Here is a 22156-nt window from a genome sequence, read left to right on the forward strand (position 1 = left end):
CCTAGATACAAACACAGGACGCGAAAATCAAGGAGCGTGAAATCCAAAAAAAAAATTGGCCTCTGCACAAAGCACAGAGTTCCCGTGACATGACCAGGGGTGCAGTGCTGGGCATACGCGGTCAAACGACGTTTGGGCTTCGTCACTGAGGCCGAAGTGCGCGCATCCTATTATTATGCAAAGTCTAGGTGATAAGTGCCTGCGCGACGACACAAAAATGACTCGTCGGCCCGTATACCCCGGCCGCCGGCACTTATCACCTAGACTTTGCATAATAATAGGATACGGACAACCAAATACAAGCCCTGTAGGTGGGGGGGTTGCTTGATCTCCCGACTGGAAGGATGAGACAAGGTGTATCATCTGTTCTGTGCGCAACCGAGGGAACATGTATGCGCGTGCGTGCACGGGCGTTTGGCCTTCGCCCATATTACGACTGCACCAGAGAGTTCCCGACTCTGTATGCTGCAAGGCACCAGCTCTGCACCAAGCAGAGAGTTCCAGTGGTTCGACAATAAAATTCCAGGCTCTGCACCCTGCCATTTTACCACACCACCGCAACTGCTGTCAAACAGCTAACCAAATAACAATCAACAATCCCACATCCCCAATTATACTATTTACATGTATACAAATCACCATCAGAAAAAATTATGAACTCCCCTCTACAACATAGGGATCCATCTTCCTTCTCTCACTACAAAACGAGCTATCAGGAAAGAAGGGAAAAAAATTATATATATTCCACTAATCACAAAAAAAAAAAATCCAAATGCTTCAGCACCTTTAACAAAAACAGAAAAACAAAAACTGACCACCAGTCCTTTCCAACAACTCAACTGTCCTCTTTTTTCAAAAATAACACAATGTCCTCTTTTCTAGAAAGAACACGATGTCCTCCTTTTTTAGAAAGAACACGATGTCCTCTTTTCTCTTCTTTTTAGAAAGAACACGATGTCCTCTCAACTGTGACACAGTCACTTCGACACAAACCTCCCAAGGGAACTTTTTTTTTTCTTTTTCTTCTTCTTCTTCTTCTTCCTCTTCCTCCTCCGACCTCCGATGATCAAGCTGGTCTTGATCCTTATTGCAAAAAAAATGTATAGTGATCACAGCATTTTCTTCTTGGCTATTCTTCGTCGACGACCCTTCCCGGCGACCAAGCTGGTGTTGACACTTGCGTCGTCCTGGTCAACGGCACCAATGTAGCTGGTTTAAGGCCACTCTCTTTAATGTCGGTCGTGTATGTGAAGTGAAGACAGCCGTGATCCATTTCAGCATTTATTTCTGTTGGGACATCCAGACAGGCACATATTTAACATTGGCCAGCAGATGGCGTCAACAGCTCACATGCCCTTCCAGCACCCAGACAATCTGGCGTTTAGAATCATCCACTGAAATATCACATTAAAATGAAACAATACAATGAAATAATACTAAATAAACAATAAGACATCTCAAATTACCTGTTGGGACATCCAGACAGGCACATATTTAACATTGGCCAGCAGATGGCGTCAACAGCTCACATGCTGCAATGGGAGAATATCAGGTCACATTTCAGACCGGGCGGCCTCATACACTTTGCTCAGCCATTACTACTAGCTCAACCACATGTGTCCTTACAACAGTTCGCCACCACAGCTAAACCACATCACAACAAGTACAGAATTGCTCATTATTAACACAGTTACCATTATATATAACCCGGTTCATTGCCCGGTAACTTATTTACAATATTTTAACCATCATACGTTCTTTTAGACCAGATATATTTACAGACACTGAACGACCATCTTACCCCTTCCAGCACCCAGACAATCTGGCGTGAATGGGGAAGCGCAATGGGAAATACGTCACTTCGGCAGGAAGTGACGATTTCAAAATAAAAGACTGAGAATAAAAAATAATAAAACAAATTAAAATAAAACGTGAGGGAGGGATTCTTTGTGGAATACATAACAGTATATTTTATATATACCTGCTACATGTACATAAGTTATTTACAGAGCATGGTAGGACATGCTAGGTCCTGTGGTAGTGTAATACACTGTTAGCTACGGATGAGGCACTGGGTCTTTCTGTACATGCTATATTATACAATCTCAGTTATACTATACTATTCTTAAAGTGACCTTTCCTTAGTGGCCATAAGTGTGGGCGTGTGCAGCATGAGTGTGTGCTTGTGTGTGAGCGTGTACAGTGTGTGTGTCGTGTGTGTGCTCATGTGTGCTTGTGTGTGGAGAGTTCAATGTTCAAGGCTCTGATGGCCTGGGGGAAGAAGCTGAGCCGAAGTCTCTCTGTCCTAGTAGCTGGTGTTCGCAGGCGTCTGCCTGACCTCAGCAGCATGAACAGGCTGTTGTTGGGGTGGTGAGGGTCTTTCATTATTCTGCAGGCTCTGGATTTGCACCTCTTGTTGTATAGAACCTGCAGGGGTGGTAGTGCAATACCCGTGGTACGCTCGGCTGAGCGCACCACTCTCTGTAGGGCCTTCTTGTCCTGTGCCGTGCTGTTTCCATACCAGGCAGTGATGTTTCCAGTCAAGATGCTCTCTACAGCTCCGGAGTAGAAGGACTGGAGTATCTTCCCAGATACTCTGAACTTCCTTAACTGTCTCAGGTGGTAGAGGTGCTGCTTCGCCTTTTTTACGACTGAGTCTATGTGTGTTGTCCATGTCAGATCCTCTGAGATGTGGACCCCCAGGTACTTAAAGCTGCTCACCCTGTCCACGGTAGCCCCGTTTATAAGGGATAAGGGATATGTACAGATAGGATATGCAGATATGTACACAGATGTGGATCGATATACGGTAAGAAAGAATAAATATATACGGTATACAGAATTATTGTACATGCTATCATACAGAGTTATATGCAGGTGTACAAGTAGGTATATAGAAGGATTATATGAGTATAGGCAACAGAGTTCAAAATCGTACAGTATGTTTAACTGAGCCTAGGGTGTAGGCAATAGAGTCAGCATTCAGAGTTGATATGGTATAATGGGGGAGATGACAGCTGAGGGAAATAAGCTGTTGAGTCTGCTTGACTTGGAGTGGAGGTACCTGTAGTGCCTCCCAGAGGGGAGGGGGGAAAACAGTCCATGATTGGGATGAGAGGTGTCCTTGACAATGCTGCATGCCTTCCTCAGACACTGTTTGTGATGGATAGACTCAATTTAATCAATAGTAGGGAGTGATGTACCGGTGATGCGTTGGGCGGTTTTCACCACCCTATGCAGTGCTTTCCGGTCTGAGGCAGTGCAGTTGCCGTACCAGACTGATGCAGTTGGTGATTCTATGTGATTTTATGGCACAGCAGTAAAAGGTGTCATGTGCCTTTAGTAGTGTACAGACTTATCTGTTCATCCACAGCTTCTGATTGGGGAATGTAGTAATCCAACCTCTTAAGCTGCAACGTCCCTCATATGGGAAGTTTTTCGGATTTTTTGCAACCGGCACTTTGGCGACCCCTAGTGGCTCGAGTGTGCATATTTTGTAATACAATATATATATTGAATTGAAGGCTTATTTGTTGCCTGTCGATAGCGACAAAATCCGTTCAGCGGTTCTCGAGTTAGATGCCGGTATTTGAGGCTTGTGCAAAGTACACGCCACGATATTGCGCAAAATACCACTCCCGACTCATGCTGCAGTAGTTCCGTCAATCTAGTTCCGATCTCGAAAATGATTGTGGATCGTTGTAACCAATGAGTGTGGCTTCCAATGATAGCCCACATGGGGATCTAAAAAAAAAGAAAAACGAAAAACACGAAGAAACACAAAAACAGGAAGAGCAAAACAGCCGAATGAATGGAAGTCTATGAGAAAACTGAGTTTTTCTTTGTACACAGTTTACCAAAATCACTCCTCATCACTAATTTCTGAATGGATCTTTATGAAAGGAGGGGTGGGTGGGGGACACTGTACAACTGTACAAGCAAGACTGTACATTGGAATATTGACAAAACCATATTTGGTCATTTACTGTACATTGGAGGGGGTTGGGTTAGGACATTTACAGGGGCCAGTTTCGAATTGCAGTCTCCCGTAGGTGTTCTTTTAAGGGTAGTGACAGTCAAAGTTGGAGATGATGTAATTCACAACGGAGGAGATGTAGGAGTCTGCCCTCTCGGGCCATATTTTGATTGTTCCAACTGAGGGCTTAACAGTTTGATGAGTGGGGTGTACTTGGGTTAAAGGAACAAAAAAAAATTTGATTATCCCAGGCTGGGGGAGGAGAACAGCTTTGTAGGAATGATTCAAATCTCCTGCAACAATAAAAGCCAGACTGTGGGTGCGAGTTCCGTTTGCTGATGGCAGCATGCAGTTCCTTCATTGCTAGCTTCAAATGAGCATCCGGTGGCATGTATGCTGTAGTCACAGTGGTAGCTGCAACTCCCTGGGCTGATATTTAATCATGATTTATTCCACCTCATCAGAGCAGTGACTCACGCTGGTGGTATTATTTGTGCACCAAGTTTTGTTTATATAAAAGCACAAACCTCCACCTCTGCATGCGCCGCCATCTTGGGTCTAGTCAGCTTAGCCGTCAGAGCAGTCCATCAAATTTCTTGTTACTTCCTTTATAGACATTAGGGCTGACCCCGATTAGTCGAATAGTCGATCGAAAGGAGCCGTATTCGACTGCCAACCTCTTAGTCGAATGCAAAAAAATATAATATATAATAATAATAAAAAAAAAATGTATCATTCTTTCCAAAAGCAAAGAGGCCTAGAAGCTTAGCTGACGCTAATGGCGCGCATACCAGCAGAAAATGGGCACAGAAAGAGGTTTTCACCCATCTAATGAACACACTAGACAAATATCAAGATGTATCCATCAGTGGACTAATTGCATGCTTTTGCAGAGGACAAGACGCCTTCAGTTGACTCCTTCAGACATTAAGCACCCCCCACAGCCCAAATAGAACAGGGGGGGGGGGGGGAGTTTTGTCCAATCAAAGTAGTATCTAAATCCTTAGTCGGGGACAGCCCTAATAGACATCACTCAAAATCAACAGGAAGGGGCATAGAAACAATTGCCATTTGCAATTAACCTTCCATCTGAATTGCTACAATGGGGGTAAATGGCATTAGGGCAGAATGGTTTTTTGTTTTTTTTAACCAAAAAAGCAAGCATGGTATGAAACTCAACATTGTTATGCATTGATCTCTGCTCCATTTCAGTGCCAGCCCCTAGAAAACTAGCCCTGCTATTTCGACACGTCAGACCTACAGAACACTATACAAGCTAGCGCCAATGGAGAGCTATCTTGCGTAGTCCGCCGCCATCCGCTTTGCCACCAATGCAGCCTTTAATACACATCACTGTGACCTTTACAAACTGGTTGACTGGCCCTCCCTTCACACCCACCGACTCCAACATTGGTTCCACGGCATTTACAAAGCAAACTCATCAAACTAAACATCCCAAGATCAAAGACCACCTTTTGGCAGAAACTCCTTTAACTTTGCAGCAGCTTATGACTGGAACACTTTTCAAGACACCCTTAAACTTAGAGCTCTTACTTCACTGACTGCCTTCAAGAATATACTCAACACTCTTAGTAGATCCCTCCTGCTCTTGCTGATAGCCCAGTTTCACACTTGCATACACTCACACAACATACAAGCACTCATTCATCCTCATACTCACACCTACAGTAGACACACGCATCGGTTTGCATACACATGCACGCGCACTTTCACCCCCCCCCCCCCCCCCCCCCACTCCTCCCGTTTATTTCTTTATGTGTATGATTCTTAACAGTTTGTTTTATTAATATTGTTGACAGAGTCAGCTATGGGGCGACAATAATATGTTCATGAGGCATGGTTTCTCTCTTTAGCCATTAAACGGCGTGGTTTATTTCACATTGGTACACAGCAGTACATGAGTCCTTCTCTTATGAGAGCGACGGTGGAAGAGACAGAGGGGGAGTCAACATCTCCTTATATACCCTCTACCTGGCAGCATTAACAGCTCCGCCTATAGCGCCCTCTTGTGGAAACAGTTAGACAGTTACTTGCAATCATACATAACCTCTAACTAACAAATATATATTTATATTTGTATTCCTGTTGGTGCCTCTTGGACCAGATTGACATTGTAAATAAGAAACCCGTTCTTAATGTTTTATCTGGCTTAATAAAAAAGGTAAAAAAAAAAACAGGTTGAAATAAATAGAAATTTTACCTCAAAATGCATCGTTATTCTATAATAAAATCACATTTAAATCGTTTTCCTTGAACGCTTTTGTTTTGTAGCAAGTAGTTTTGTTGTTGCCATCTTTAGTATTATCGATTTCTCAATTTAAAACTCCTGCAGTGCTCAGTCTCATTATATAGACAGTCTCACTGATCCTCGTACATGCGAGCATGAGGCAGGGCTTGCTATAGAGCAGGGGTTCCCAAGGTTTTCAGGCCGCGACCCCCAAAATAACGGTGTCAGAGAGCCGTGACCCCCACTATTATAGGAGGTAAAAAAATTATAATTTTTTGTTTATTTTTTTATAAATGGAAATGTATGGTTGAAACACGCAAACGTTCAAACGCACACACACTATTAAGCATTGGAGGCTTTTAACCAGGGCCGGACTGGGGAAATCATTCAAGCCAGGAAATATAGTGCGAAATATAGCCCCAGTCAGGCCACTTTTTAAGCGGGACAATTTTTTAACCAGGAATTTTTTTTTTACAAAGACTTCATTTCCTGCATTCTGGTGTAGGATTTTTTTTATTTGTACCCTTTAAATGCCAGTGTTTGTGATGGCATCACAAATTATTGTTAATTAGCAACAACACTGATTTGATGGATTCTGTTTTTTTGTAATGTCAGATTGAAAAAAATACTCACTCTTACCATAAGGGACTACATTTTATGCCTGGTCCTCTTCAAAAACGCCATAAAAATATTACTATATGTTGAAATACCACTTTTTTTCATAAATCTTTTATTCAACTTCAGCCCTGATCATAACACCACATATTCATTTTATAATTCTAACCCTTTAAATGCCAGTGTGTGTGATGGCATATATTTGCATTATATATAAAGGGAAAGTAGATTTTTCGGGGGGGGGGGGGGGGGGGGGGGGGTATTACAGGCTAGCATGTGTCAATGATTTGCAACACTGATTTTGATGGATTTTTTGTAAGGGTCCCGCCTCCACCAATCACATGCGGCTCCCTTTGTGTGTGTGTGTGTGTGTGTGTGACCGAGAGAGAGCGAGAGATAGTTCTCCAACTTGTGAGAGTTGCAGTGATCTCCTGGTTGTTCCCCACCTAGGTTATCCAACTATTTCGCCGCTGCAACTAGAAACACTGGCCTGGCCTGCTTCTAAGTTCAGTGGCCTGACTGCATTAAAAAAATATTTAAAAAAAAATCTGGTGACCCCCCCCACGGCGGCTCACGACACACTTTGGGAACCACTGCTATAGAGCATGCGTCTTCTATGGGGGAATCAAGGGTTTGAAAAATTTACTTCATGTCGTAGAGAGAAAGTATCAGGTTCATCCTACACTCTTATTACAACAAAGACAGTCTCTAGGACAAATGATGATCCCAGAGTCCGACCACCAATCCATCTCCACAGTAAAGACTACCGTCTACAGTAGCTGTGGGGAAATTAATTACTTTTGGGGGCCCTTTTTGGGCAGGGCCTTTCTATGCTTTTTGGGGCGTATATTGAACTATAATAATCAGTGCAGGAGCTCACTTATCCTTGAAAGACACTTTTATCACACTTAAAAAAGGTCCATACATCTCCACAAATGTTCAGGGGTGAGGGAATAAGTGCTTACCCTACAGACCAAGAAGTGCTGTATATTCTGTATTGTTTAATATAAATGCATTTTCTATTCCAATCCAGATTTGTATTTGAGATTCCCAAATCCATCGGACTTGACTTCTTCCTGTCCCTCAAGTGTACCAGCATTCAACTGTATGCGCCACAGATGTTGGAAGCAGGTATTGCACTGGGAAGTGATGAGTGCTTCAAATAGTTTAGACTTCATGAGTCGACTATTGTTCATTATTGGTTATTAGCATATTTGTACATACAGTAATTTTTTTTTAATAAAGCTGCATAAAAAGGGCACTTTTTTTATTAGGCACAAAAGGGCAGGTGCTCGAGCACCCTTTGGGCTCTATGTGCGCACATGCCCTGGCAACCAGTGTATCTGGCGACCCGTTCTGTGGAGCGAACTGGACTATTGAGAAACGAAAATTCCTCCCAGTCCACGTGACCATTTCTTGCATTTCCATTGGCTATAGTGACAGACATGATAAGATGCAACAACCAATCTACATATTTCAAGATTCTATGCTTTACTTCCGTGCACCGTCAGATAGCCAGTGGGCGACGGAGAGACACTAAATATCTTTGGATCAGTTTGTGAAGACTCATCTAAATTTTATGTTTTGCAAAACATGTGCCCGGCTTTAGAGGGTTAAAAGCCAAATTGTATTTAAAATTTAGTTAATGAATGTCTCATTGTAATTCTTATATACCTAATGTAGCACTTCTTCTTGAAGCGGATTTTACCTTTTTGCTCTGATTTGACATCAGTTTAATAATGGCATCATTACTGTTCACATATATAAGTAGAGATACAATTTGAATGACTTCCTGAACTAGTTTGCTATTTCAGCACCAGGCGCTGTCCAGACTTTATTCATGTTGAGCAAGCGCTACATTGCAACTCGCTGCCTATAGCTTACCTGTTATTAAAGGATAAAACAAAGTATAGTTTCTGTTTGGCCATTATACCTTAAATATAGCCTAGCCTATAGTCTGTCCAATATATATATACACAAAAAACTCAAAATAATCTGACTAGCCAGATATTATTGCTGGCGGGCCGTTTTCGGCCCACCGATGGTCTTTCAACATCTGTTGAAATTTACAACCACTCAAAAGACATGTAGGCTGCTGTTATTACCAACTCCTTGCAGTTATCTACATTAACAAAGATCTACTTTATAGTTTCTAGAAGCATCTTGCTCAGGGGACTGCAGTTGAAAATTGGCTGGCTAAAACGGGTACATTTACATTGTTCCAGCAGCAAATGCATAAATAAAATATATATAGGCAGCTTAATTTCATGACAAGTCATTTATTAAAGTTCAGGAAAACAGGAAGTACAGTCTATATCATGTATCGAAGTTGATGGAGGTAGAAGGGTTACAGTTCATTTCTTATGATAAACACTACAGGATCTGCTGGGCCTAGAGGGGCGGCTTTGGTGGAGAGTCTTCAGAAAACACCTGATCCTGGGAGGAGAAAAGAGAAGCTGCAATTAGATAACCTGACCCATCACATGGTCAGTTACACAGAGCCATCTGGGAAGTTGTCCTTTGAAACTGTGGAATAGGGCCAGCAATATATAAAAAAAGGTAGTTGGTAGCTACTCACAGGGCCAGAGATAAAAGTAGAGCGGCTGCTGACCAAATTTTTTGGTGAAGCACAAATGAAATTATATTTTTAAAACATCCCCAAGGCTGCAACACCCCCATTCCTCCCAGGTGTCAGGCTCCTCATTCGCACATCACCACCCCTCCTGCTCCACTGCCATCACCACCCACCCACTCATGTTGACCACAAAGTCAACGAACCACACTGCGACCTTCCCGGGCCGAACAGACTACTTTCCCCGAAATCGGACTGAAAAACAAACTTCATCCAAGAAGATATTTTTATGAAAAAATATATATAAAAAAATTAAAAACGTTTTTCTGACTTCATTTTTCGGGACCTCCATGTTTTGGGGGTCTTCTCGGATCCGGGATTCAGCTCCAAACAGTCTGGCAAGAACTGCGGGTTTTCAGCCTCTCTCCAGGCTCCTGGACAGAACGAGCCGCGTGATTTCTCCATAGCCTATGTTTGCGAAGAGGCTACGGAAAAAATTTGTGTGGCACGGCGTGAACGCCAATCAGTCTTGTGCGCAAAGTCTCACTAGCCCGCCTACCCTACTTTGATTGGATAATTACAGAGTGATTGACAGCTGGCCATTACTGCAGTTATGATCAGGCCAGATCAGAGAGCTCAGAGCCGTCACTTGGCCAGTTTTGAAGAAATGTCACTGACTTTTTTTACAGAGGATAACATTAAAAAAAATAAATAAAAAATCTTCTTTCTGACTGAGTGAAGTACTGCCTCACATGTTGTCATGGAATAACCTCCACTAAGGAAGAAAAAGCTGAAACTGGGTGTAATGCGTGTGTCAATCTTTTGATAAGTAAACTTTCAATTCATGAAAATAGCCAACATTTCAGATTGTTTAGAGTAGACTAATCAATTTATAGCTACTTTAAAGCAGTTTCTCTTTTTGTCTCTCGATAAGTCTTTTCCACATGCTTGTTCCGATTCTAATGAGACTGTATTCATCTTTGTTCTCCTGATACGTTTGTCTCCTCATCCAACTCTTTTTTTAGGAATTCCTCAAATTAATGTTTATGCTCCTCTTGCACATATATGAAATATATATATTTGTAAACAGCTACCGCTTGAGTGTCGCCTCTTACCGCTAGTATTTCCCCCATGCATGCTTTGTTTTCTGTAACTCTTTGTAAGGGGTGGAGTCTGAGGTGCATCTTCATCTTTGCCGACACACATTTCTCCATCTTATTCAGTCATTTTAGTACCCTCTCCCCTCGTTTCTCAGACACCTGCCATAGTCCTGCGTTGCATTTAATGATTAGTTCAGCTGATCGATGCCACAGCAGCCCTGCTGCTACTGATCCCATTCGATCCTCCTGATCCAACAGTGCAAACAGACCAACACTAACTCAGCCAGTTAACGTTACTGTAAGAGAGGACAAGAGCCCCCCTTTTTTTTTTTTTTTACAGTCTAAGCTTAGTTATGTTTACAGTCTACGCTCATCGTTTTAAAGCATGCACGCTACGGTCATAGACCCTCTTTGCGATTGTAACGTTACTAGAGCTAGCCACTAGCATGCTAGTGAAACTCCTTTTACTGTAGTTCGCAAAGCCAAGATACATAGCATGCTAGTCTGTAACGTTACCACTCTGCTCCGATGCAGTGTTGAAAGGGATAACGTTCACTGTGGCAGCCAAACAAACAACATCTCCCGGAGATACTCTGTATGGAGGACAGGGCGGTCTACATAGACATACCTCTTCATCGTTAGGTTCATAGAGGTCATTAGGGAAAGACTCTTTGTTTGGCCGTTTCAACTGGTCCTTAGGGAAAGACTCTTTCTTTGGCCGTTTCAACTGCAAGAGAACAGATCACAGGGATTTTCCATTAAAATCTGAGCTGTTGACTTGGAATATCTGGTCTGATGGTCAAGAACTTGATGATGATGATGAATAGTTTTATTTTCGGTCTTTGTTTACAGATAAAATCAAAACACACATGTGGACTTTCAAAAAGAAAAATCACAAATGTACATTTTGTTTAACCTTTATTTACCCAGGGTAGGTTCGCTGAGCACAGATGCTTCTTTTCAGCTACGCCCTGCTTCACATCACAGTTCCATTCATACCTGGGAGTTGTCCAGTACAACCACAGTCTGACACCATTGGCCATTGAGCAATTCCACTGGAGCAGTTGGGGGTTAGGTGCCTTGCTCAAGGGCACTTCTTTTCCTGCCGGTCCCGGGGATCGAACCGGCGACCTTCCGGTCACAAACCAGCTTCTCTAACCATTAGGCCACCGCTGCCCCAAATGTACATATTCAAAGTAAGCTCACACAAAATCCAAACTCAATGACCGAAACAAGGAATAGGCTGAAGCACATGCTTATTTTTGCCTATCCTTTACGAAATATACTTTAATATAAGAAAGAAAAATGTACTCCTGAATTATTTTATCCTTCAGGGCCTTTTAAACCCCTGAGAGGTACACAACTTCAACCCGTCACTAAGACTATTCCACAATTTAACTCTCAAAATTGAAACACATCTAGCTTTTACATTAGTTCTTACCTTTTTATATGTTTTAACTTGACAATGACACTTTAGAGAAGCCTTTCATACGTGAATAGTAACACTTGAGACATGGTTACACGCAGATATTCCTGGACTGTATGCTTGCTTTATTAAGAGATTGTGTAATCCTGGTCATATAACAATCAAAGAGGGACACTGACCCGGATATAGAGATGTTAGCTGTTGGACTCTGACCATATTATTTCCCCTGGTGATCCCCCACGTTATGATGGTGGTTTACACACCCCCTCGGCAAACCCGACTGCCCCGTGTGACGTCATCCACGGCGCTATTGCACGTCTCCAAACTAAACACCCGAAGGCTCTAATCCTCATCTCAGGGGATTTCAACCATGTAAAACTGGACAAATCGCTACCAAATTTCACACAGTATGTCAGCTGCCACACCAGGGAAACAAAACCCTGGACCTGCTGTATGCCAACATCAAGGAGGCGTACAGCTCCTCACCACTACCACAGCTGGGCTGAGAAGGTGGTCGGAGGAGGCCCAAGAGTCTCTACAGGGCTGTTTTGAGGTCACAGACTGGCAGGCACTCTGAGCCCCATGGAGAGGACATTGATGGGCTCACTGATGCATCACAGACTATACACTTGTGTGGACTCCAATGTCAAGGACTGTTACCTGCTACCCTAACAAGCCATGGGTCACTAAGGACATCAAAGCCATACTGAATGAAAAGAGGGCTTTCAACACAGGTAACAGAGAGGAGGTCAAAAGAGTTCAGGGGCTTCTGAAAACCAACCTCAGAGAGGCCAAAGACAATTAGAGGAAGTTAGAGGGCAAACTCAAGATTTTATTTTTTTATATTAAATCAGTTTGGACTGGAATGCAGACCATAACCAGCATTAAACCAGCGGGGGGAGGAGTCGATGGAGACATGGACAGGGCTAATGAGCTAAACCTGTTTGACACTGGCCCCGGCTAGTCTCTGGCTCCGCCCCCCCTGACATGACTAGTTGCCCTGTCCACCCTGCGATCTGTGCAGAATTTCCCTTGGGATTTTTAAAGGATTTCTATTCTATACTTTGCCCAATTTCTCTATATACATATCCTCCTGCAATTATAACAAGTGTTTCAGAAAATGCATTCGTGTCGAGACCTATATACATTTGCTATATACACTACAATCAGACATTACACTGGAGCCAAAACGGTCAATATGATTTTGCCATTTATATTTTTTGGGGGAAATATTTGCCGACCTAGAACCGAAATTGCACTGAAAATTACCTAGTGCAAGGAATTGTGGAGCAACTATCCCCTCCATATTTCAAATGTTGGAGCTTATCGTATGCATGCAAAGATTATTTGCATACTAACTGATCACATACTGAAAATAGCATGTAGTATTTAGCATAGACTGTCCTCCATGCTGTGTATGCGTGTGTGTCACGAGACGTACCTCTTCCTCCTCCTCAGATTCATAGAGATCATTAGAGAATGACTCCATGTAGACCGTCCGGTCGTCCATGCTGCTCATCAGGGTCTCCTTCATGTCTTTGTTTCTGTCTGCCCCTTTCCTCCTGCAGGATGTGGTACAGGGGGATTCAGGCTGTGTTATGGTGCTTCTCAGGAACTGGTTAATTTATCACGCAACCAAATCACAATAGTATGTTCAGATACAAAGCAAAAATACATTTAGAGGTTAGGGTTCTAGTCATCAACAGTCAAGCCAACACAAGAGACAATGTCCTTTGTATTGTATCGGAATGTACTGCAAGGCAGCGGTTCTCAACAGGGGTGCCGCGGCACCCTAGGGTGCCGCCAGGGGTGCCTCAAGATATTATTTTTATTTTTAATTCTTTTTAAATTACAGAAAATTATCATTATCTGTTGCAGCTGCACTGTTTTCCATGAAAATACCATATTTGGATAAGTTCGATCATTTCTCAAAATCTGAAATTCATTATTTAATAAAACACAGAAAAGGATCACCAAATTACTGTCTCAATGTAGTCTGTAAAGTTTTTTTTTATCCAAAGCTTCCTGACACATCTCCATCCAAACTCTTGGAAGAACTCATCGAAACTAGTTTCAGAGTGTGGTGCTGAGTACCAAGTATCTCATGATGCAGCAGTTGTTGATACCATTCAGCACCACATATGTGTGAAGCTGGCTTTTCATCCATGACAGCTCTGAAAACAAAATATAGGGCCAAGTTGAGCCTCGAGGATGACATGCGTGTTGCCTTGTCAAACATCTCCCCACGTATAGACCGTATTATTAGCCAGCAGCAGACCTCACATTGAGCTAGAAATGTCCACTGAGTGAACAAGTGCTTATTTTCTGTATTTATTTTTATTTTTTGAGAAATGGTAACTTGGTGATCCTTTTCTGTATTTAAAAAAAAATACATGATTTTCTGTTTGAGATATAGTCAAACTTATCCAAATATGCTATTTTTATGGAGAACAGTGCAGCTGCAACAGATAGCACTTTAGTGACCCTTTTCTGTATTTAAAAAAAATACATGATTTTCAGTTTGAGAAATGGTCACCCTGGTGGGCGGTCGTTAGTGGTTAACATACCGTTGCATTAGTTTGGTGTACTACACAGCCGTTCCGTAAGGTACACACAAACTGTTCGGTACGGATACCTTTACACTCCTACAAGGTACTGCTATTTTTTTTTATCTACATCATTTCATAGTGCTGGAACTAACACAACACAAGCATTCAATGTGCCTGACGACATCACTGGAGGCCATATTCAAACTAAATGAATGTGGGAAAAATGTTTTTGGATGAGTGTGAGATTAATATTATGTGAAAAATAAACCGCATTGTTTTGTTATTTGTGAAGTTCCAACTTTGCCAACAAGTGAAGAACGGTGGCGGTCGAGACACCAAACAACCAACAGAGCGAGCTATAGAGCTGCTGGTTTTAGCAAAAAATTCAAAGAAAAGAAAACATGCTTTCCAGCCTATTGTTTACCTCCTCCTGATAATGAAGAAGCCGGCGGCCACCAATCCAGCGATGAGGCAGAGGATGCCCAGGATGACGGGGGTGTGGCTTCCCTGTGGCCCCGCCCCATCCTGACAAAACCGTCCTGTGTATCCTGTCGTACACTGGCAGCGGGTCACTTTGCCTTCCGTGACACAGTTGCCGTGGCCACTGCAGTCACACGACGCAGAGTCTCTCAGAACCGACGGACCAGAATCCCGAGAGGGGGATTTGAATTTAGCGCCGACCGAGGCCGTGTTTGTGTAGGAACCTAGAGGGTCAAAGAAATGTTAGCAGCAATCTCAGTAATTCTAATTACTGATGTCATTAATACTAGGAACAGACGAGACCAACACTCCTGATGCAACTGTATGGATAGTGATGGAGCCTAAATGGAGGAGTGGCCAGTGAGCTGTGACCTTCAGTCAAGGTCCTTAGAAAAAAGGTCTAGACATTCAGAGCTCCCAGGACACCAGGACTATATTTAAGTGAATGAAAAGTTTAGAATGCTTTTTAGTTTCTGATCTATAATCGCACACGTTTGTCATTTTTACAAGCACCGGTGGCCTTTTCCGCCCCACCTATGGCAAGAATTTATGTAATTTTGTCATTGATACAGCATGTCATTTATCCAATCGGGTGCATTCCACATGGGGAAATGGAAGTAGGGAGTGGACACATGTATACATTTGGACCCGCATTAAACAATATTTTTGGGGAAAAGCAATAATTTTATTCCATACATTTCTAAAAGCTCTGGATGTATCATTATTACTACTACTATTTTTTTTATTAAATGATTACTCTACATACAAATCTCATCTATAGCACCTTTAATGTTTCAATTTAAAAAAGTTAAATTGCTAACCCTAAATGACCAGATGTTGCAGAGAATCTGCACTGATGCTGGTGTCCCCATCTGCAATGTCAAGCTATTTTTGGCTAGCGATTTAAACAGCCACTTCAAAATTCTAAATCCCCTGCTTTAGAGAGAAATGTATTAGAAGGCCTTATTTTCAGGACCACAGCCTGCATGAACCACAGACAAAGCTAGGAGCGATTTATTAATAGTCCATTAACTTTCTTATAGCTGCAGCAAAGGTCGGAGAGATGGGAGCAGCTAGAAATATGTCCCTACGTCAAACAGCGACCTCTAGGAAAACGATGCAAAGTCCAAATATGGTGTGTAATGCATGTTTGTTTGAGAGAGGGGTGGGTAGTTTGAGGGGTAATCATTACCCAATATTATTTTCTAGGTTATTTTCTAAATAACTAATAAAGTGTGTGCTTGTAGAGTTGAACTCACATTCCTGTTCATCAGAGTGGTCCAGACAGTCAAAATGTCCGTCACAGAACTTGGCGCTGGGGAGGCACCTGCTACCGTCCCAGCATGCTTTGCTGCCTGCCGGGCACTGAGGGGAAGGGGCACAGGAAGTGACATTGACAGGGTGGAAGTCCCGCCCACATTTACAGGTGCGTCCGTTGGGATAGGGCAGACAGAGCTGCTCACAGTGCCCGTTCCTGGCCGTGCAGCTACTGGATCCTGGAGGAGAGAAAAGCTTTATTATAGCATGAACATTTCAATAAATTAAACAATACAAAAGTATGATATTCACCGTGGCTGCTTTAACCTTGGCTGCTCTACTGATGCTTGCCAACTATAAGTTATAAAGGCACATGTTGACACTAAATTTGAATATAGAGCCATATGGTAAATGGACTGAATTTATATAGTGCTTTTAAAAAAATTTTGCCTCACATTCACACACACCGATGGCACAGGCAACCATGCAAGATGCCAACCTGCTCATCGGTAGCAGTTAGAAGTTAAGTGTTTTGCTCAAGGATACTTCAGACCCGTTGCTGGGAGGAGCCAGGATCTAACCAGGAACCTTCCGATTACTATATGACTGCTCTACCTCCTGAGCCGCTGTCGCCCCCCCTGCATTTACAAGCATGGTGCAATTTTTAAACCTTCATTTACCCAACGTAGGTTCTGAGCATGGATGCTCCGTTTCTGCAATGCCATGCTCCACACAGAGTTCCACACATTCACACCTGGGAGCCCTCTGCTACAACCACAGTCAACACTGTTTGGGCGTTTAAGTGCCTTGCTCAAGGGCCGAGTTATTCATTCACTTTCCCACCCAGACTCGTTCTGGCCTGTTTGGGGGGGTTGAACCAACAACCTTCCAGTCAGACCCGCTTCTCCAACCCTTAGGCCACTGCTGCCCATAGCAACGTCCATCTTTCCATCAGGTTAGTCTTTGATTACATTTGGCCCCTTCCTCCATCCGTTACAGAAGCAAATATCGTCACCTGGTGCTGGGAGGAATACTGAATATGAAGGTATACTGTATACCGTCATGGATCCATGCAAAGGTATGGTTTTTACCATTAGTTATCCATGATATAGCCACTGTAAAAAAAACGATATTTTGAAGTTAATAAAAAAGATGAACCTTAATCACCTAAAAAAAAGGGAGCACTACAAAGGCCAGAGAAGGCTGGTCGTATTCCTCCCTACGTCATGGTGACGTAGCTCCACTATGAACAGAGCCCTCAGAACCTTGCTGCCTCAGGTCCTATGCGATAGTGGTATACAACAGGTATACCTGGTATAAATCATTAGTCATTTTTAGTTGGGATGCCAAACGAGACACGTTTTACAAACTGGGCAGTACATTAGGTAGGCAGTGTTCCCGACTTCAAAAAGCACAACCAATTAATCAAAGACTAAGATTTTTTTTTTTAGGTCACCCTTATTGATGCCAAAATTATAATAGTGACCCAATATGATTGCCAACTCTAATTTCCCCCATGTAAGCTAGCCAAATATTTTCCCAATGCAAGCAAGCAAAATAACTGCCCCATGCAAGCTAGCTAAATAATTGCCCCACGCAAGCTAGTTAAATTTGTACCACCAGGCAGTTTTGACATTGTTCCAGCAAACCACAGCAGATAGTCCAGAATGTGACCTAAGATCAGTGTAGTGTGGTAGCTTAGCCTGCGTCCTACAGACAGTGTGGCTGTTGAACAGGTTCTGCTATTCTAGACCACGGCACAATGCAGCACTCAGTGGACTGCTTTCAAAAGAAACCCATGTGTGTGAAACCGGTCTCATTGGACATGCCCTGAGTGAGAGTCGAACCCTGGTCTCCCGCACCGCGGGTGACATCGCAGACTACTATACCAAGAGGTGAATTCACTTCTAAGTAATGGGTCTGGATGCCTTTTAAGGAGAGTGAGTTTACTTGCAGTACCGCTACGTGCCACAGTCACTTCACAACACACAAAGTCCATCGTGACTGGATATACTCACAGACCTCAGTTACATGTGCATATGTGAGATATAAGTTTGGGTGCGTGTGTTGGAGACGATTGAATAATGCAATCTGTGTATTGCATGCACATGTGAGGAAGAGTTTATAAGAAATTCAAAGAGAAGACATTGAATCTGAATGCACCATACTGTGCATGCATGAGAGAGGTTGCGAGTCTCTGTGCGCTCCATTCACCTGGTCTCTTGTCTAGTACAGGAGACTAAACAGAGGCTGGTCGTTCACAGCGTGCCAAGCTCCATCCCTCTACTACAGGCATCATTCAGCCACATCAAACCCTCAGTAGGCCTTCTCAGACCAGAGACAGACTACACTGACCAGCCCTGTTCCCCCTGTATACGTTCAGCTGTGGTAGGTCACAACACAGGACATAGCTACCTCCATTAGAAAATTATTAGATTAATTATTTGCCATTAATAAAGCATTCATTCCATTATTTTAATCAATAGGTTGGTAGGATAACCTTATGTCAGGTTAATTTAAAGGAAAATTCCAACATTTTGGGAAATTAGCTTATTTAACATCTTCCCTGGAGTTAAACAAGAAGATGCATACCTTTTTTGTCTCCGTGCATGCATTTAGCTTTGGGAACAGTCGCTCCGTTAGCGTAGCTTAGCTTCATCACTGGAAGTGGGGGAGACAATAGCCTGATGTTCCCTTACAGTGTATACAGTCACCAAATACACTCCAAAACGTTCATGTAAACATGTTGTGACCTGTGTATTTACCACGTGGAGAAATAAAAAATTGAATTAGACAATTACATTTTCTAAGCAAATATGAAATAGAAAACGTAATTGTCTAATTCAATTATTTTTTATTTCTCCACATGGTAAATACACAGGTCACAACATGTTTACATGAACGTTTTGGAGTTGTATTTGGAGTGTATTTGGTGACTGTATACACTGTAAGGGAACGTCAGGCTATTGTTCCCCCCCCCTCCCCCACTTCCAGTGATGAAGCTAAGCTACGCTAACGGAGCGACTGTTCCCAAAGCTAAATGCACGCACAGAGACGAAAAAGGTATGCATCTTCTTGTCTAACTCCAGGGAAGATGTTAAATAAGCTAATTTCCCAAAATGTTGGAGTTTTCCTTTAAAGGATCAAGAGTCTTTCATAATGAGTAAATATTTAGTGGCAGGTAAGTTAGTAGAGTAAAGCTTTGAGTCAGGAACACAGTGGTGTTCTTTATATACTTTGATTAGTGGGCTAAAAAGAAGTGAAGTTCAATTTCCAGCATTTTATTAAAAACCAAAAAGAAAGACGTACAGAACTTGTAAGTCGCTTTGGATAAAAGAGTCAGCTAAATGACTATAAAACAAAAAGCACTCTATACATAATTATAATGCAGGACCTGTTGCAGAGGTCTGCATTTGTTAAAGCAAGTCTGTTTGAAAGGACCCGAACACTTGAATACAAAAAAGTTATTTTATTAAACAGTGGCCAACTATTTTATTAATAGATTAGTTGTCGGTTAGTTATTGCCATCCTAGACTCAACTACATAAATGTCATTAATAAAGGTCGAGTCTACAAAGTGCGCATTCGACATGGTTCAGCAAACTGGCTAGTCTTTTTGACAGCAAATTGACCCCAAACAAACCCGTCTGCCTACATTCCAAAGTTATCAACACACCTTTCAGGCTCGTCTTGTTTTAGGTGCACACACACCTACCTTTCTGACTGTTCTTGCTGTATGCTCTCATTGCTACAATATTAGTTTTGACCTCGAACCACAGTTGTTTGGGCTGGAAACTGTCGCTGATCCAGAGACTGGTCACATCTGTAGACAGAAGGTAAAGATCAAGCTTACATATAGTTAGCCTCATACGATAATTGCCCAAGTAATTTTTTGGCAAAATTGAGATTTCTGCCCAACTGTAATCTCCTCACACTGCTGAAACCCTGAGCAGGTCTGGTGTCTGAAGCCCTGAGCAGGCCTGGTGTACTAATACACGTTCAGTAGTGAGAGAATATCACATGATCAATTCCCATTTCAAAGTTAAGATGTTAATTTAGTTGGTGATGAAAACGCATCTCCAGAAACAAAGTTTTACAGGAATTGAGGAAATGTGATTAGTTAATTTAATAATGGGTTTTGAATGGATGTGATGCCTGCTTTTAATGCTGCGCATGAAACTTGCTCAACACAACAACCATGGAAACCTTCAATTTAAGTAAACCGAAATAAACTTTTAGGTTGTAAAACTACAGGATGTCTCTTTTATGAGTACTCCGTGGGAATAATGCAATACCACATGGTGGGAATAATTCAATAGGACATGGTTTTAATCAGACAGCAGATGGCAAATTCTATAGTATTTGTTTTGATATTAATTATATAGAGCATTTGTTTTGATATTAATTCTAGAGATAGTATTTGTTTTGATATGGCAGCAGTGGAGGATGTTTGAAAATCAAAGTGGTGTCTGATGCTGCCAACTACCCTGCATTGTCTTTGCAATGCCATCTACTGGCTGAAAGGGACAATGACAGCATTGATGGTGGGGTGTTTGTGTGAGAAAACGATACCTCGACATTTATGCTAGAGATGAGTTTGTATGTGAACAGATTTGGCATGGACTTAGTATGCGTGTGTGCATTCATACCTCTGTCGATGGTGACCCAGAGCAGCATATTCTCAGTGCATGTGAAGGACAACAGCAGACCCGACCCGGCCTTGAACTGTTTATATCCAGAACCATCCACTCCGATGGAGCTGATCACTCCTGCACCTAAAGCAGACAAAACAAGCCAGGCCAATCAACAAAGGTGTATTTGCTGCTCTGAGGTGACCCCTAGTGGCCAGGTTCGTGCACAGTTTATGCTGATGGGACTGTTCCCCACTGTATGCCATTAAAGTTGCTGGCAAGGGGGCATTACAAATGCAGGTGGCCAGACAGCATCTAGCATGTATGAACTAGCATGTGTGAACAATAATGTTTGTGCACACATAGTCACCTATATGAGCCCAGTAGAGTAGTACAAACCATATATCAGCCCAGTAGAGTAGTACCAACCATACCTATATCAGCACAGTACCAACCATACAGTAGTACCAAGCATACATCAGCACAGTAGAGGGTAGTAACAACACCTATATTAAACCAGTAGAGGGTAGTACCAAGCATACATCAGCACAGTAACAACCCACCTATATCAGCCCAGTAGAGGGTAGTGCCATTGTTAGAGAAGACTAGGGAGGCGGGCATGGTAGCTTTCCTCCATAGCACCACCCGGTTACGCCCATCCATGTAGGCGCAGTCCACCTGAGGTTGACTCGTCTCCTCTACTGCGCCGAAGGTTGTGAAACAAAGACGCCCTGATGGAGGGTGCAGCGCGATGGATGTGGTGCCCTGGACACAAGAAAAGACCACAGACTGCTCTTAAAAAAGGGAAACTACAAAATCTTAGAATTAAAAGATATTAGTGACCATGAACAACTCTATGCTAATCCCAAAAACCAGACTGCTAAAGCTCAAATGTGTGGTATAAAGTCTGGAGCTGCTCCATAGATAATTAATTCGGAAATATGTTATAGATGACAAGCCTGATGACATTAGAAAACCCAGGGGAATGTTCCGAGTTCATAAAGTTAGTTTGGATATAAAATGAAAACAAACATTCTGTGGGTCCACAATATCCATCTCCCATTCACAGTCTATGGAGCAGTTCCAGATTTTGTACCCGATCACAAAATGACATTGGCTCATGTTTACAAATGACCGACTTTCCAAGGCCATGGGAATAACAATGGTGCAAATAATTTGGTGGCGTTTCCCTTTAACTTTACTGACCAATAAAAACATTGAATAAGTTACACTTCAGTCCATCAACAATTTCTTTTAAATATTGGAGCAAGGAGAGAAACAGATCAATAGAGGTAAATGGGGC

The 22156-nt window shown here is 42.4% G+C and overlaps 1 protein-coding gene across 1 annotated transcript; it reads right to left on the reverse strand.

The window, feature by feature from the left end:
* Nucleotides 1–9143: 9143 nt before the first annotated feature.
* On the reverse strand, nucleotides 9144–21563 carry LOC311236860 (low-density lipoprotein receptor-related protein 6-like). Its single transcript, XM_084324646.1, has 8 exons — nucleotides 21417–21563; nucleotides 20872–20997; nucleotides 19938–20045; nucleotides 16226–16462; nucleotides 14911–15190; nucleotides 13379–13499; nucleotides 11140–11238; nucleotides 9144–9275 (listed from the first exon to the last, which is right to left on the reverse strand). The coding sequence occupies exons 1-8, from the start codon at nucleotides 21514–21516 to the stop codon at nucleotides 9231–9233; spliced, it is 1116 nt and encodes a 371-aa protein (XP_084180772.1). The 5' UTR covers nucleotides 21517–21563; the 3' UTR covers nucleotides 9144–9230.
* Between the last annotated feature and the right edge of the window lie 593 nt (nucleotides 21564–22156).

Source organism: Notolepis coatsorum, assembly GCF_963971535.1.
Source record: "Notolepis coatsorum genome assembly, chromosome: 11".
In the NCBI taxonomy this organism is placed as follows: Eukaryota; Metazoa; Chordata; class Actinopteri; order Aulopiformes; family Paralepididae; genus Notolepis; species Notolepis coatsorum.